The sequence below is a fragment of the Struthio camelus genome, chromosome W (assembly GCF_040807025.1).
Source record: "Struthio camelus isolate bStrCam1 chromosome W, bStrCam1.hap1, whole genome shotgun sequence".
In the NCBI taxonomy this organism is placed as follows: Eukaryota; Metazoa; Chordata; class Aves; order Struthioniformes; family Struthionidae; genus Struthio; species Struthio camelus.
Window position 1 is genome coordinate 50787489 of NC_090981.1, and position 15571 is coordinate 50803059.

A 15571-nucleotide genomic window follows, 5' to 3' on the forward strand; every position below is an offset into this window, starting at 1 on the left:
GATGACAAAGCATTTAGTGCATAAGCCAAACCTTATAAATACCTGCTGATGTTTTTGTGTGTCTCATCTCATCATAAAAATGTCACACAGCCCAAGCATTTCCAACACAGATTTATTTAAGAATGTCTCAGAAATGTCAGCTTGACCTTTTCTTTTTTTATTGTGCTTAAAGGATCAGTAAGATGAACAGGAGCAGCAGCATCTTGTGTGAGGTCAAAATTAGGAAATGTATTGCATATTCAAGCAAATACTAGGTAACATTTATCATTGGTCTTGAATTCAGCTACAACTGTAAAACTGCTAAGTGTTTTAAATGTAGGCAGCTTATAATATACATCTCTGTTCACTTTGCACATTAGTTATAATCTGGGCAATCTCATACCTGCAGTTGCTAATCACATTCCTGTTTTACAGTGTATTAGTATTCTTTATCCCAAACCTACTTTGAGGGTTTTTTGATTATATCATTTCACTAGAAGGAATTGCACCAATATGCAAACTACCCTTTCAGCCCCCATGCTCCTGCTGAGTATTGAATGCATCTAATCTACTAACCACTATGGCTGCTGAATTCACCTAAATGTGTCATGCTCTTTCTAAAGAGAGATACACAACAGAGACAACAGTAAATAGACTGTACATATAAATAGTTTATAACTATACACATACACAAATATACAAATCCTAAATAGTAAAAAATTCCAGGTACACTTAAATATAATTCTAGATGCAGAATTTTCATCCAGTTTATAAATAATACAAAATATTTAAGGCCTATTACAATATCAACATGAGAAAAACATAGCCACTTTAAATGATTTACTTGCCAACATGTAGAAGTTATGTTTAATACACTCTGACCCTTTGATGGTAATATTTTTTTGCATTTTCCTCTCATGGCTCTCTGTGAACAAGCTTCGAGATATTTGTCTTTGTGAGTCAAGAGTAATCCAATACTGTAGACCTGCAAAGGAAGTTCAGATCAGTGTTACGACCAAATTTGCCTCCACACATTCTTTTTTGCCAATTTTGTAAATGCACTTTGAATACTGAACTTAAAAAAGAGTTACATTCCGCTTTTTGAGAAGTAAACTAATGTGAACGTAACAGTTTTATATGCAAAGATTCCTTTGCTTAGTGCTTGTCTACTTACTGGATTCAAACGTATCTTCCTTAGATTTTAGTCTGGCTTTAAAACAAATTGTGGCATTTATGCATACTGTTTTCCTTTTATTTATCTGACAGTTTTGCTGTTGGATATTGATGCTTCTGGGTGTAAATTGCATGGAAACATTTACTTCAGCCACATCACGAGACCTTAACAAAAAGACAAAAAGGGAAAGAATCCCCTGAACATAACAGCAATAACTTTTATAACTTTAAAAAAATGAACTTATAAAATGTGCAATCCTGGACATTAAAATACACATATTTGATGATGTAGACAGGTATTTAATGACATAGTCTATACATACTACTAGCAAACTATATATTAAAGACAAAATGGTCACAGGGTTTCTCTACAGTGCTGTGCTGCTTACAGAACAGATACGAGATTAAAGGAAAGATTTTCAAAAGTGTTTAAGCAATTATAGAGCCAGTTCTGTTTCAAAACACATTTTGACATTTCAAAAAGCTCCATTTCTGAAGACTCAGACCCTTTCTCAAGAGTAGCCACAGAGGAAGAAATTCCTCTGTCCTTCCCATGGAGGACAGCATATCAGCTCTTAGACTATGATAAACAAGCTGAGACTCACTAGCAACCTGCACCACTTTAGCTCCCCTTTGCCCTTCACTCCTGTGCCCGCAATGCGTTACTTTGCTCTGGCTCAGTTCCTTGTCTGAGCTCAATACACACTATCCCAGCATGCTAAATCAGCCGAAAAGCAGCTGGCAAAGTATCTTTCTTCAGCTCTGTGACTCAAGCAGCACAGGGAGGGGGCAGGTGAGCCCTGGCCGCAGGCACTGGTGGCTGGCAGGGAGAAGGACAGGAGCTGTGGCGGCAGGTCGCCGACCCAGCCGCTTCCTGAAGCAGCTTGAGCAGTTTTTGCTCTTGCTGTTATTTTTGCTCTTGCTGTTGCCCTCCCTTAACTTAAATGGATGAATGTTTTGATGCTGCTGCATGGTGGCCAGACTGAGCATCAGGTCAAAGTTAAAAAATGACTTGAAAACAGCATGCGGAAGGGGACGGGGTGATCTTTGTTCGAGCTCAATGCCCCAGCTCCCTGCACGGCTGCACAAGCTTTTGGAAAGAGCGCGAGGATTGGGAGGGACTGCTTAGCCAGCCCTGTCCCTGGCAGACGCGAATGCCAGGCTTTTCTGAATGACGTACGCCTATGTCCATAGCAAATACGAAGCAGTAGGCATTAACTTCAACTTCCATGAAAGAATCTCAAGCAAAAGCATTTTACTTCCCACTTTCGACGGTCAGCTAACACACAGTGACTCGCCAAGCTACACTAACCCGACCGTAGAGCCTTTAAACACCCTGGATCCCAAATCTCATCAAGAATCAGTGGGATTTGCGCTGTGTCCCCAGTCGGTAAATATATTATTTAGAGATTCAGATCTTTAGAAAGAAACACCCAAAATTTTTGTTACTTTTGATGCTTCCAACATATAAACTGGCAAACTCAATCCACGCTTCAGGGACAATAAATTATATTAATGTAAAGGATCAAAAGCTGCTGTAAGCACTACATACAGCTGGCCAGAAAAATGATTCTTTTACTCTTCTGAAGACTTACTACAGATCAGACATCCACTGAATCAAGTAGTAGCAAATTTGCAGAAAACATCAATTCCCCCCAGAAAAGCCCTTGAAAGTCTTATTCTAAACAGTGAGTAGTTTGCTTAACATTCTAGAGGTCATCAGTAATGGAGGATTCTCAGCTTTCATAAAAATAAAGAAATAATCTATCTTGTCATTATTTTAGAAAAGAGTTTGTAAATGTCATCAAAATTGAGGGTTGAAGATATAAACCAGGAAATCCCTAACCTTTTATTATGATATTAAAATACAAGTAATGTTTTCTTTCTGTGAGGATTGTGGGTCACAACTTTTAAAAGTCTGGAGTCAGCAACATTGAGTTTCCTTCCAAATCATCTTACAGTCTTAGAACCTGATCCTACAGAGACTTTGAAGCATTCTTCTCTGTGCTGAGAGCTGTCCTACTAATTTTGTGGAGATGAAGTCCTAAAAGGCAAAACATCTGGGAAAGGCAAAGCAATGGGCTAGAAGGGTAAAAGATGAAAAGACTATAACACAATGCAACAGGATATATTTAAAAAGGATTAATACTTTGTGTGACACTTTTGTTAGGCGGTAAGAGCTAAAAGTCAGGAAAATAAAACAGAAATATGGCTTTGCTAGGGAGTTTTCTGTAAGCTGTGAAATGGGAGAAGCTCCCTGAAAATCTCCTGTTTGCAGGAGAACAGTATTAGTCTTTAACTTCTTATGCATTTTTGCTAAGAGATGAACTAGCAGAAAAAGTGAGCAAAGCTGCAGTCTACTGATGCACAGGGCTTCTAGAAAGATAAGTTAGCAGATCAAGGTGAGGAGCAGCTGGCAACTTGAGACAGGCCTTGCTATCCAGCAAGACCTGACAAACCAAATGGTGAGTTTGGTGTAACTGCACAACAGTGAAAGCAATCAGCTGGCTTAGCAACTGCTTTACCAGGGAGAGAATTGTGAAATAGAAAGCTATTAAGTTTTGCTTTAGGAATGAGGGATTACATGTTATCATGTTTGTTTATCTTACTGGTATTTTTTTCTTCTCCCTTTAATAATATATTGTTCGTTAAACCATCTGAATTGTGTTTTGGTAAAGAAAATGAATTCACTCTTCACCAGAATGTTTAGTGTAATATTTCCAAGTTTCTCAGTAGGGAGCCAAAGTAGAGTTTTCTTAGTAACCCCTTTATATTTGAACCTGCCGTTGGTATTGCTAGGAAGATAATATGCAATACAGTGTAATAAAAAGAATAAATGTGTTTTCTTTCTGTTATACTTTGTTCCACAAATGGAATAAGTTTCTATTTTGAAAATGATCTAGGAGACGATCTTCATACTTGGCTAACAAGGTTCCTAAAATATTTCTGTATGTGTTATTATTATCCATTAAATTTTATACTGCTTCCTCCAGAGAGACATTAAAATATTACGATTCACAGCTAGTGTCAAAGTATGAGATGAAATCTGATATTAATCATAGGCATCACATGATACATTATTATCTTCTACCCTGACAGATACTGTTAGCATCCATACCAGAAGAGGGCAGCACCACCAAGGCCTCCAATAGTGACATCAATCAGCCCGTCATCGTTTAAATCCATTTCTCCATGCACAGACTGGCCAAAAAATTTCACTTTTTCCCCATCTCCACCTGATGCAATACGCTGTGAAAAGCATTAACGGGTTTATGCAGTGTATATTGATGAATATTATAAAAACCTTCAAGATGCATTTGTTTGCACTTAAGGGCTTTTAAACTCTTCAAATATATTACGTTTTCATTACGGTACTTCTGAAAGGGTTACTATGGTGATGAACACACTATAAATTTTCAGAATTACAAAATACCTAATTTTCTGGTTGTACAGAACATTTTAGATGGTTTCTAATGAAAACATGGAAATATATTTTATAACAATATTAGAGTCAAATTTGGTTAAACCAGACTGAGTTGAAAAGTATAGAGCATTTTAAAAAAGAAGCTGTCATGACAGGTGAAGTCAGTTTGATGCTGTGTTGGAAAGACAAAGAAAAATGAGGATTGTACTACATACACTTATAGCAGCTGTCAATCCTTTTTTACTCCATACCTGTGTATATTTTTTACTGATCGTGTTGCCATGACCATGATAAATATAAACAGCTCCCCGATGATCATCCTCTAAGGGTGATCCTATTACAATGTCATTATATCCATCAAGGTTGAGATCCTTTACTGCAGCAATCGCAGTCCCAAAGCGTGCACCACAAGGCTCATTCTTGAGAATTTTGCAGGTGTCATGTTTTAATGGCGAGCAGCACGTTTGCTTTACAGGTTCGAGACTCATCTGATATTCAAACTTTGTCTGTGGAAGAATAAATTCAGAGTTTGTGGATTTCCATCAACATTTCAGCAATGAAGATTTTTAAAAGCTCCTGCACAGAAGACAAACTGATGAATTAAATGAAAAATTACATCACATTCATAATGGCAGCATGCTGGAAAAGCTGTGATTCTGGAACTATAATTCAAATGTTCTTTTTAAGAAGCTAATGGGAAAGATTCTCACGTGCTCTCTCTCTCTTCCCCCCTCCCCCTTCCCCCTCCCGGATTTAGATGTTTATATACATTTCTTGAAGTTGCAGGTTCACATGAAAGCATAGTATCATAACAGTATTTGAATGATATTATAATTAAATCACTTAATTCTTAAGCTGGTGTACAAATTTTTTCCACAGGCGGTCTCTTAGTCTGAGAAGCAAGCCAAATTTATGATGGATCACAGATGGCAGTACTGTAATTCCAGAACAAAGCCAGCATTTCTTTTACAGAGGCTGAATTCTGTCCTCAGTACGCACACACACTCAGTACATACATGTTCCATGTCCTTACATATGTATTCTGGCCAGCAGTGTCCAATGTGCATGAATCCTAAATCAAAACGCCAAATACGGTATGCTATGTATCCAGTCTTTCCAAGAAAGAGTTTGTCCCCGTGGGTTCCATGTTAGAAATGAGCAGCAGCAAAAAGTTGCTTCATCTCCTTTGTTTGGAGATGGATAAAAGGAAAACAGATTTCAAACCCTCGCATCATTAAAGGACGTGGAATTCTTGTTTTCTTGCCAGCCCTATTTGCCAGCAAGTTGTTGTTAGCAACATGCATGTAGAGACTGGAACCGTTCCTTGTCAAATAGATCCAGTCCCCTCAGGCCTTTTTCCTGCAATAGCATTTTAGGATACCAGTGCTTCTAAGACCTACCTTCATAATGGTTATAGCAGTCCTTGGTACTACACCAAAAGAAGAAAGAAAGAAGAAAGAAAAAGCACTCATAGACATCGAGAAGGAGAAACTTATCTATGCACAGTCTCTGAAGTAGAAGTGATGTACAGAACGCTCAAATTCCCTTCAGGGACTGTAATAGAAAAGAGATTTAATACTGAAAAGCAGGGAGGGGGAGTGTGACACTAACTTATGGCTATATACAGGAAAGACACAGGCAGAAGCTAAGTGCAGTTATCACATACATATACCAGTCTGACACACTGAGTTAACTGGAAGAGCTCCCTAATGTGTGAAAGCAAAAAGAAAACGTGGATAGAAAATTAACCCTATAAATCTGCATTTATGCCACATTGCAGTTTGCAAGACATACTGCTTGTTTACATAAAATACTATATTAGAAAAAAGGTGAGAAAACAAAAGTTTGAGAAAATTTTCCAAAAAATAACCTGTATTATACTCTCCTAATTGTCAGAATTATGTTTCTTCATTTTCAGCAGGCCGTCTCCTTCAGCTCACACTATCATATTTGCTTAAAATGTCTGTTCCTGGCCAGTAAATGTCATCCTTACCTTGTTCAGAGCATACACATACACTTTCCCTTGCTCCTCTTTTTCAGTTCCCATATACATAGGAGCTCCAACAAGAAGAAGGTCTGTAAATGAGTCCCTGTTGATGTCAATTGTGGTAATAACACCCCCAAAATATGACCCAATCTGCAGGAAGATATAAGGTATAAATCAGAGGCACAGTCAGCAGCATCATGCAAGATTTCCTATTCAGAGACCTGTTTTACAGTTGCTTACAGCAATGTCAAATTTTAACCGTGAAGGCTGAAATTTTCTTTGCTACTTATCAATTTTTTTGTTTGTTTGCCTTTGAAGCTTGGTTTTTGTTTTGAGGTCTGTTGTTCTTGGATTTATTTAAGCACAATCCAAAAAAACTTTTAACTTTCTTGAGTCTGAAAGGTGCAAATAGTATCTCCTACCTGATAAGGGGAGTGGGACTTCTCATGTTGTATTTAGAAATGGAATAGAAATGTCTTTGGGATGCTAATTTCTCTTCAATCCCAACAATAATTCATAGAAGAAATAGGAACACAGAGGGAACAAAATCAATGCTTTTAGGCTGGCCAGGGAAAAGGGTAGGGGGATAGATAAAATGCCCTAAGACAACACAATGCAGACAGTCTCCAAAATTCCCAAGTCACCACTGAATGCAGAGGAACAGGAGCTACTCAAAGACCTAGAGACATATACAGACCGGGCACAAGGTGTGGGATTCATCTGATTACTTTCAGCTGACAGCTAAGCTAGTCACGCTGGATTTGCTTTGTAGTCAGCGTAAAAGACAGTCCCTTCTAGTGCATGACGCTTCTTGTCCCAGAGAAGGGCTTTACATAGGCCAGATCACTTAAACCTTAAAAAGGCATACTTTCCTAATTTTCTGCCTGTTCTAACGGGATCTAAGAATGATTAGGTGAGCTGTACACACCAACTCTAGAGGTTGAAAATTAGGTAACCTGAATTCTACTGAAGGAATACTGGACTGCAACCTGAGGAGACTTGAACAGAAAGGTCTTTCAACCCTCTTGTGTATAATATTATACTACCATCTTTAATTATGTGATTACATGTGATTTTTTTCCTGCAGGAACAGCTCTCAGTGAGTTGCTACTCAGTACATCAAGCAGCTATTCAATATTTTGTGCTATCCCAGTTGATGATCCTCCATGAAACCCTCCATATCACACCCATTTCCCACCCATGATATACCCCTTCCATTCAAAGCATAGAGAAAACTAGGAGTGCAGAGATTGCAGTAACCACTTTGATATCAGCAAAGGTCTACCCCACATAGAGAAAATTTCCAAGGGACTCTGACTACTCTAAGTCCACTTACCATTCTATATTCGATCAGAGCATCTACTTAACCTTTGTTTCTGGTCTTGCTTACAACTTACAGTTTCATTTGCTCTTCTGATACAGAGTTCTCATTTGAAATCACTACTTCTGCTTCTCATGCCATATTTCTCTTATATGTTAATCATAAATGCATACTCACTTGTTCTCCATTTAACCTCTGAAGTACTTGTACCTCTTTTCCTTCCATTTTATAAATGATAACTTGGCCAGTGTGATTGTATCGAGGTTGCCCTGCTATGTATAGTACGCCTCCAGGCGTCAATGCTGAGTTCACAGTATATCCTAGGAAACAAAAGAATTCAAGATGCAGTACACATAGCACACGTCAGAAATACTTGCTGTGATACAGAGCTTTTTTAAGGCTTGACTCTACAATTAGATGTTTAGCAATACTTATTCTAGAGAATGCTAGTTAAGTCAAATAAAAGGGCTGGATGCGTATTTACCTACAGTCTCACAGAGGCATGAGCACCATTGAGTCATTAAACCCGTTGACGGGATGATATGTCCTAACTTCAGCAGTTTTTGACACTGTTCACTTTGCCATTCTTACATACTCTATGATGATGATGGTACTGATGAAATAACTGGTAAACAGCTAGTTGAAAAGCTTCTTCCAAAGAACAGTTGTCACTGACTCTGTTGTCCCTGTCAAACTGATAGAGCCTTCCAAGCATGATTCTGGGGGCATTTTGAACCTACTTCTACTTAATATTGTCACTAACAATTTGGATGATGGAAGACTTATGAAATTTGCAGATGAAATAAAATGGGGTGGGGTGGGGTGTATAAAGCCTCTCCTAGAGGACAGAGTAAGGCCACTGAGTTGCTTTTCTACAGTAAAGGCTGAGAGGAAAACAGTAGTCTGCCATTACGCAAAACACACAGAAGGAGGTTTGTGGTAAACTGTTGTTCTTGTCCACTGAGTGAAAGACAGAAAGAAAGAAACTTCATTTTCAGCAAAGAAGTTTAAGATTCACTATCGTATGAACATTTTCTAGCTACGAAGGCAGAGAAAACCTTGAGAAGAATTCTAGGGAAATCCTCCTCCCTGAACAAATTAGATAGCTCTACTGAGGACAGTCTAGATATGCTTAAGGCTGTACGCATTCTTACTAGTCTTTTGCTTGCAGAAGTAATGCTTTTTTTTACTTTTAAACAGCAAAATATTATACAGATGACACATCCATACATTATACATTTTCCTAGACTCCTAGAAAATAGGATAATCTTTATTAATGAGATTTGAGAGAGGACTTGTAGAATTTGTTGAGAAGTGTTATGAGATACATATTTCTCTTACCTAGATAGGCTGCAAGGGGTTCATTTTTTTCTGAGCGCCTGTCACGAAAAGTGTCATTAGTTGGCATTGAAATACTGCTGTCCTTCACCATGAGCACTGTGCCATTCCAGTCATATGCTCCAACTGCTCCAAGCATGACCCAATCCTTTTGCAGAGAAAAACAAAACACCCTGTTCTTTACATGAACCAACTCGAGATCTGCATTAGTCACGATGTTCATGTCTAGTTAATGCTTCCTATATGTATGCAAGGTTTAGCCCTACTTTTTCTACTATAGTATGGTGCCCCACAGTCTTGGTATATCTCCCCCTCTTTATTAAAATCAAACACAACTAAAAAAGCATTGGCCAATCAGTGAAACATGACTCCTGCGATTTCAGTCCACCATTTCATGCAAAATAGAAAGACAAAGAGGAAGCAGCAAAGCTCATTAGAGAATACAAAACTTAAATGCATTCCTCAGGTAAACTTTTAGAAAATTGAACCTTTCTCTGTGGAACCTGTGAGGACTGAAAGAGAGCCTCTTGTCAATGATGTCAATCGTTTGCTGACCTTTTTTACATAAAGCCATGAATATAGCCTTCTAAATAAGAAAGTCACCAGACACCCTGCACCTATCAAAGTCCCAACAACTGAAGACTCACTTCTGAAGTGAGACTCTGACGGTAGCAAGATAGTTCCTTGGTATCTTCAAGCATCTGCTCTACCGAATAGACTATTTTGCAAATCTTCCTTGGGCTCTCTATAAGGATAATAGCTCTTTCTAGGGTCTGGTACACTGGCTGAAACATAATGTAGAATTTCAAAGTTCAGAGAGTGAAAATGGATGGAGAGTATTTCTGTTAAGTATTTATGTTAAATCATACTGAATAAGGTTTTTTATTCTCTGTTTCACCAGTGATATGCTGACCTGTATACAAAGCCATGTTAAAGGTCTTTTACACGTGAGTCAGTTTGTCTTGCATTGCTCAGTGTTTGCTCAGTTCAGTGACTCTCCTATCGTGTTCTTTTCCACTGTCACTACTTTTTAATATCTCTAAAGCATAAATTTTTCCAGTCCTTTTGATCTCATTTATAATTTCCATTTCAATTGCATACACTGAGCAGATAAACATAATGGGTACTTTTTATTTTTCAAAAATAAACAAATATTTTCTGCCTTAAAAATTCCAAAGGATTTTTGCATCCCAGTTTAATAAATATTTACCCCTTGAAAACTGAGACATTCAATGTATTAATGGAACCAATAATATGTTGTGTCGCTAAAAATGCAGTCATATCTATTACAGAAACTATCCATTGTATACATCTTCTGTTTACATTTCAACAACTCAATACAATAACTACACAGTAATATTTATATAGAATAGTTACAACGCTATTAGCATTTTACATAATATTTCACTGATAAGAAAATGCTATGTGCACATAAAATTTAAAGTTAATGTGAACGAGGTACTTATTCTCTTAAGAACTCATTGTTTATAATTATTCTTTATATATATTCACAAAGACTAACTGAATTACAGGAAGATCCAAAACTTCCGACAGCAAACAAGTAACAGAACTATACAAAGAATTCTGAAATACTCATTCCAAATTCATGTTATTGCCAATAAAAATCTACAATGAAAAAGAATTTCTATTTTTAAACAGTTTGTTTACCTGAGAATAATGAGCACTGAAACCAGCTTGAGACATCTCCATTTCAAATGAGGCTGCCTGCTGGTCTGTTGTTGCTATTAAACAGAAATAAAAAAAAAAAATAAAAAGTTTTAAAAATAATGAAATTCAATTTGAAAAAACTTCTGAATAGCGTAACGAAATGTTGATATGACAGTAAGGGATAACATAATTAACCAGAATATTCAGATAACATATTAACCAGAGTATAATTTGCTACAGAATTTTACAATATATACAGAAAGTGCATTGCATATTAAATACCACCATTAAGTATGAGAAGCTGTTTCCATTTTAAGGCCATGTATTACAACTTGTCCAACAAATATTTCTGGACTGAAACTGACCAGATCTGACCTCAGGCCGATGGTAAATATGTTTGGAATGTTTGATTAAGATGGTTAAGCCATTTTCCACTTGAGCTAAGTGAAAAATAAAACACCATCCATGTAACTCTGGCCTTGTATTCACGTAACTAAAAATTTGTAGGCAGCTGGTAAAATTTAAATGAAAAACATTTGATGTTTAGATTGTATGAACCTCCGTAAAAAACAATGTAGGAAAATTTCAGCTGTCCAAAATTCATAAGCTTCAGGGAGGGGCTTGGGAACTGTAATCCTTCTCAGAAAGTTGCATGAAAATCTTCCTGTTTCTCTTATGTGACTTGGAATAAAAAAAGGAGTCAAGTGGTTTAGCATTACTGTCACTATTTTTTCAGGTAGTCATACGCCACACATTAAACTCCAAAGGGACTTCAAGTTTCTTTGTCCTCAGGTACACAGGAAATATCTTCAGGGATGAGAAAGGTTTGTCTTTTCCTCTACTTAGAAGCAATACCCAATGACTACTTCGCCACGATAAATGCTGAAGTAGGTTAACTATATTCTGCATATTGATTCCTCCCTGAGAGCAACACATGGTAACAGGAAGAGGAGGGGAACTAGGAAATCTGTTCTGAGGCTCATCCAGGAAGAATTCACAATCTGGTACCAGCCGAGTAACGAGGCAAACTTCCAACTTCCAACAGCGGGCAGGAAACTGACGTGCAGCACGCCACGGCTGCGCCAAGTTCAGGCAGCAAGACTACCAAATAAAACTGAACTGAACTTGTGAAACTCGGCAGCTGAACCACACAGGTTGTCCACTTGGACGTGGTGTCTTTGCCAACTGTGGAGATTTATGACCAGCCATGGAAGGGAGGGAGACATGATCTCAAACACAAAACGTTTGACATGCAAACACAGACCATCAAATTTCACAAGATGTAACTACTTTGCTAAGTCTGAAAAAATTATAGTCCTTTTTAAGTATTGCATTCCTAAGCTGTGTATTTGCTGATAATTAATATTTTTCAGTGATAGCATTAATCATTCAATAAAGGATGCTCTTGAACGATCTGAGAAAGACAGGACTCCTCTAATTTCAGGCAGAGGACAATGCTGCTACTGTTAATATATGCAGTTCTGAATGCTGCTTAGATAACAGCCCGCACTCTTGACTTTCCATTGAGTTTCAGACTGCCAAGCATTCTACAAAGGATGTTTTGTCAAAAATATTTGTGCCAGCCTACAGACTGGATAAAACATAAAACTGCTGTTAAAACCAGAAGTCCATGCCCTTAGACACAGAGGCATATGAAAAAGATTATGTGTAAAAATGCACTGGTTGTCAAGTGTGGGTTTTTGTTGGATTTGATTTTTAAACTCTCTCTCATTTTTCCTTTGCTGATTTTTTTAAAGATCAAAACCAAAAAGGAAACAAGAAATCCAGGAGAAAATCAATGTACTATTACATTAGTAGGAGGCTATTCAGATTGAAAACTTAAACGCATTCAGATACAGAATTCCAAGAATCAAGTTTCCTGTGACATCCCTGTCGTGTACAGAAGTTAACTCAGCTACATCGTATACAGTTAATTAATCTTTTCCAAATTGCACACATCCAATAAACTGGATTTGTCACAAGAAATCTGGGTGGGACAGAATTAATCTATTTTTCTCCAGCATAATGGAGACAGTTGCCAATCTAGAATATCTCCTGAAGTGCTTTGGGTGGGACAGGAAACCACGGCTGAAGAATCAACAGAAATGGATTTAATCAGCATCTTATAGTTCCAGCTTTACTAACCCTGGGTACAACTCAGCCTCCCTAGGTTTTGACATAAAGCTAAGATCCCATATTTCAGTTTCCATTCCGATTTCCCATCTTGCCATTTCTGTGAATTCCACAGGTAGAGTAGTGGGCATAATTTCTTGTCTTGTATAACAGATATCTTATGTAGAAATCTTAGCGTAGACTCTGATTTCCTAGCATAGATCTAAAAAGGGAAAACTAAGAATCCAAGGAGTGTGGTGAAATTAACTAGCTCCTCTTAAAATTTTTTGTTTTGAATACATATTTTTTGTAATACAACCACGTCTATCTAAAATAAAACTATTTCTACAATTTAACAAATCAGTTTCATCATCTCCAACACAACATTTGTTTGGATATTTTATTAAGCTATATAAATTGTTCAGTGATCAAATGCCTTCTCATTTTTTCTTCTGCTTAGAGGAACAAATTACTATCATCAGTGAGAGGGTTAGAGCTCATAATATAAAGCATCATCCTTCAACAGGAAGTTGAAGTCAGCATAGTTCACTTCACTATTTGGGCAGGTTGGGGTCCTATGTGACAGCTAAGCCTATCCAACGGCTACCTACTGCCGAAAAGTGGAAAGGCAGAGGTGTGATGAAGTGAGACTGTCTCTCTCAGTGGCATCTAACTGTTCTACAGGTTTAGCTGTAACATGAAACCTAAGTCTGAGCGCACATCACTGTGCTGATGTCAAGAAATTCAATCACTTCAGATTTTATAATCTTATCCTTAGTCCGTTGTCCTGGACTAGTAAAGCAGTTGATTAAGTTTTTATTACATATCTAATATATTGAATGGGTACAACTAACATATTTTTAACATAATAAAAGACAATGAGTTTTCTCACTTTTCTAGCAGTACAAAGCACAAACTGAAGACTAACTTTTCAATATTTTGTCCCCTTATGTTTGAAATATTATCTCTAACTTTCAACCAACTAGTTTTTCACTGAAATTTTATTCTTCCTATTGAACAGGGGCTTAACAAAAGAGCCCCTATTCAATAAACTTGAAAGTACTTAATGAGCTTAAGTGGGCTAAACTTTGGTCTTTAGAGAGATTAAGTTCTCTACAAATAAATTTGTTTTGCAAGTGAGGAAACAAAATATTTCATGAAAGGAAAAGGAAAAGTAAAAGAATATATAAACCGGACAAATGTCTATTAATAACCCATTGAAAATAGTAATATTTGATCAAACTATCAAGATATCTAAATATGTCCAAGAAGCATAATTCCAATTTAAAATGGATTAAAATAATCTGGCATAGCTGAATTATTTACTGACATTCAAATCAACATTATCCTTTGTTCCAGCTATAAACTACACTATGCCAACTACTTGGAAAGTTGAGATGTTGAAAAAAATAAGTCCGAACAGATATTTTCCTTGTATGACACTAATTCTTTCAGAGAGGGCCAGTATAATTTATAATTAATAAACGTAGTCTTTCGTTATTAGTACCGTACTTGAAACAAAAAAGTCGGACAATGTTGCCTAATTTGGATGGAGAATGTAAGCAGACATTATGACATGGTGACTTTTCTCTACTAAAACCTGGAGATCAGGAAAACTTCCAAAGTAAAAATACATGCTGCTAACTCTATACATGAAGTGCATGTTAACTTGTATATCAAAGTAGTACATTGTAATTAATAACTAACCAAAAAGAGAACTTAGAAGTGTTGGAAGATGAAAATATGATCATGGAGTAATCTAGGATATGCTCTTGCAATGCTCCTTCACCTAGCGAAAGGCAACCCTTTATTTAACCTGGGCTAAAATGGCAATGGTTACGATAGTGACCCTTCTTCTCCTTCTAGGCTGCTGTCTCCACCTATTCTAATCCATCGGAACATATTTCACATCATTATCTACCTTTTTTGATATCTATTGTTAAATATCTTTATGATCAGCATGATAAAAATATACATCTTATGCAGCACAATACATAACAAAGAAGATAAGAGCAAGTGGTCTAGTATTTACTTCAGCTGTAATGCAGGCATGAAGTAAAATGTAAAGAAATGTCATACCTTCCAAGGCAAATATTCTCTCTCCTAGTGCTTCAACAATAGTTATAAGAGCTAATTCATCTGAGACGTTGAAGAAATGTTTTTCAGTAGGCTCACTGGCAATTGATTTTATTTCCTCCACAAATTTCTCCGTACTTAAATTTCCTCTGCTGTAGCTGCCAAGAATCTGAAAAGAATTTAAAAAAAGTCAAGGATACATTTTATACCTTAAAGATAAGTTTGAGGCAGGCTGTCAGAGAATATTAGGAAATCATTCTTCACCTTAATTTGTTCTATTAAAACCTCCCTCAAATTTCTAGTCTACATTGATTTAAAGCCATTCTTTTCCAGTGAGAACAGAAGTGTATGAGGTCTTATTTTTTTTTCTGAAAACACCTACCATAGCAACCAAAGCAACTGTATGGTGTAATGTCTGCTATCCTCAGCTGTCCTTTTTTCCCCTTTCCTTATAAAATTCTAATGACTTGTTCAAGTAGACCTTAGTTTAGAA

The 15571-nt window shown here is 36.9% G+C and overlaps 1 protein-coding gene across 2 annotated transcripts in view; it reads right to left on the bottom strand.

The window, feature by feature from the left end:
- The window catches only part of LOC104146898 (integrin alpha-1), a 74952-nt gene that overhangs the window by 16505 nt on the left and 42876 nt on the right, over positions 1-15571 (bottom strand). For both annotated transcript variants that reach the window (XM_068925130.1, XM_068925131.1), the window contains 9 exons: positions 15082-15247; positions 10891-10964; positions 9226-9370; positions 8062-8204; positions 6570-6713; positions 4828-5082; positions 4271-4401; positions 1154-1317; positions 828-964 (listed from right to left, as the gene is read on the bottom strand). In XM_068925130.1, coding sequence (XP_068781231.1) covers positions 828-964; positions 1154-1317; positions 4271-4401; positions 4828-5082; positions 6570-6713; positions 8062-8204; positions 9226-9370; positions 10891-10964; positions 15082-15247 — 1359 coding nt within the window. The remainder of the gene's footprint in view (positions 1-827; positions 965-1153; positions 1318-4270; positions 4402-4827; positions 5083-6569; positions 6714-8061; positions 8205-9225; positions 9371-10890; positions 10965-15081; positions 15248-15571) is intronic.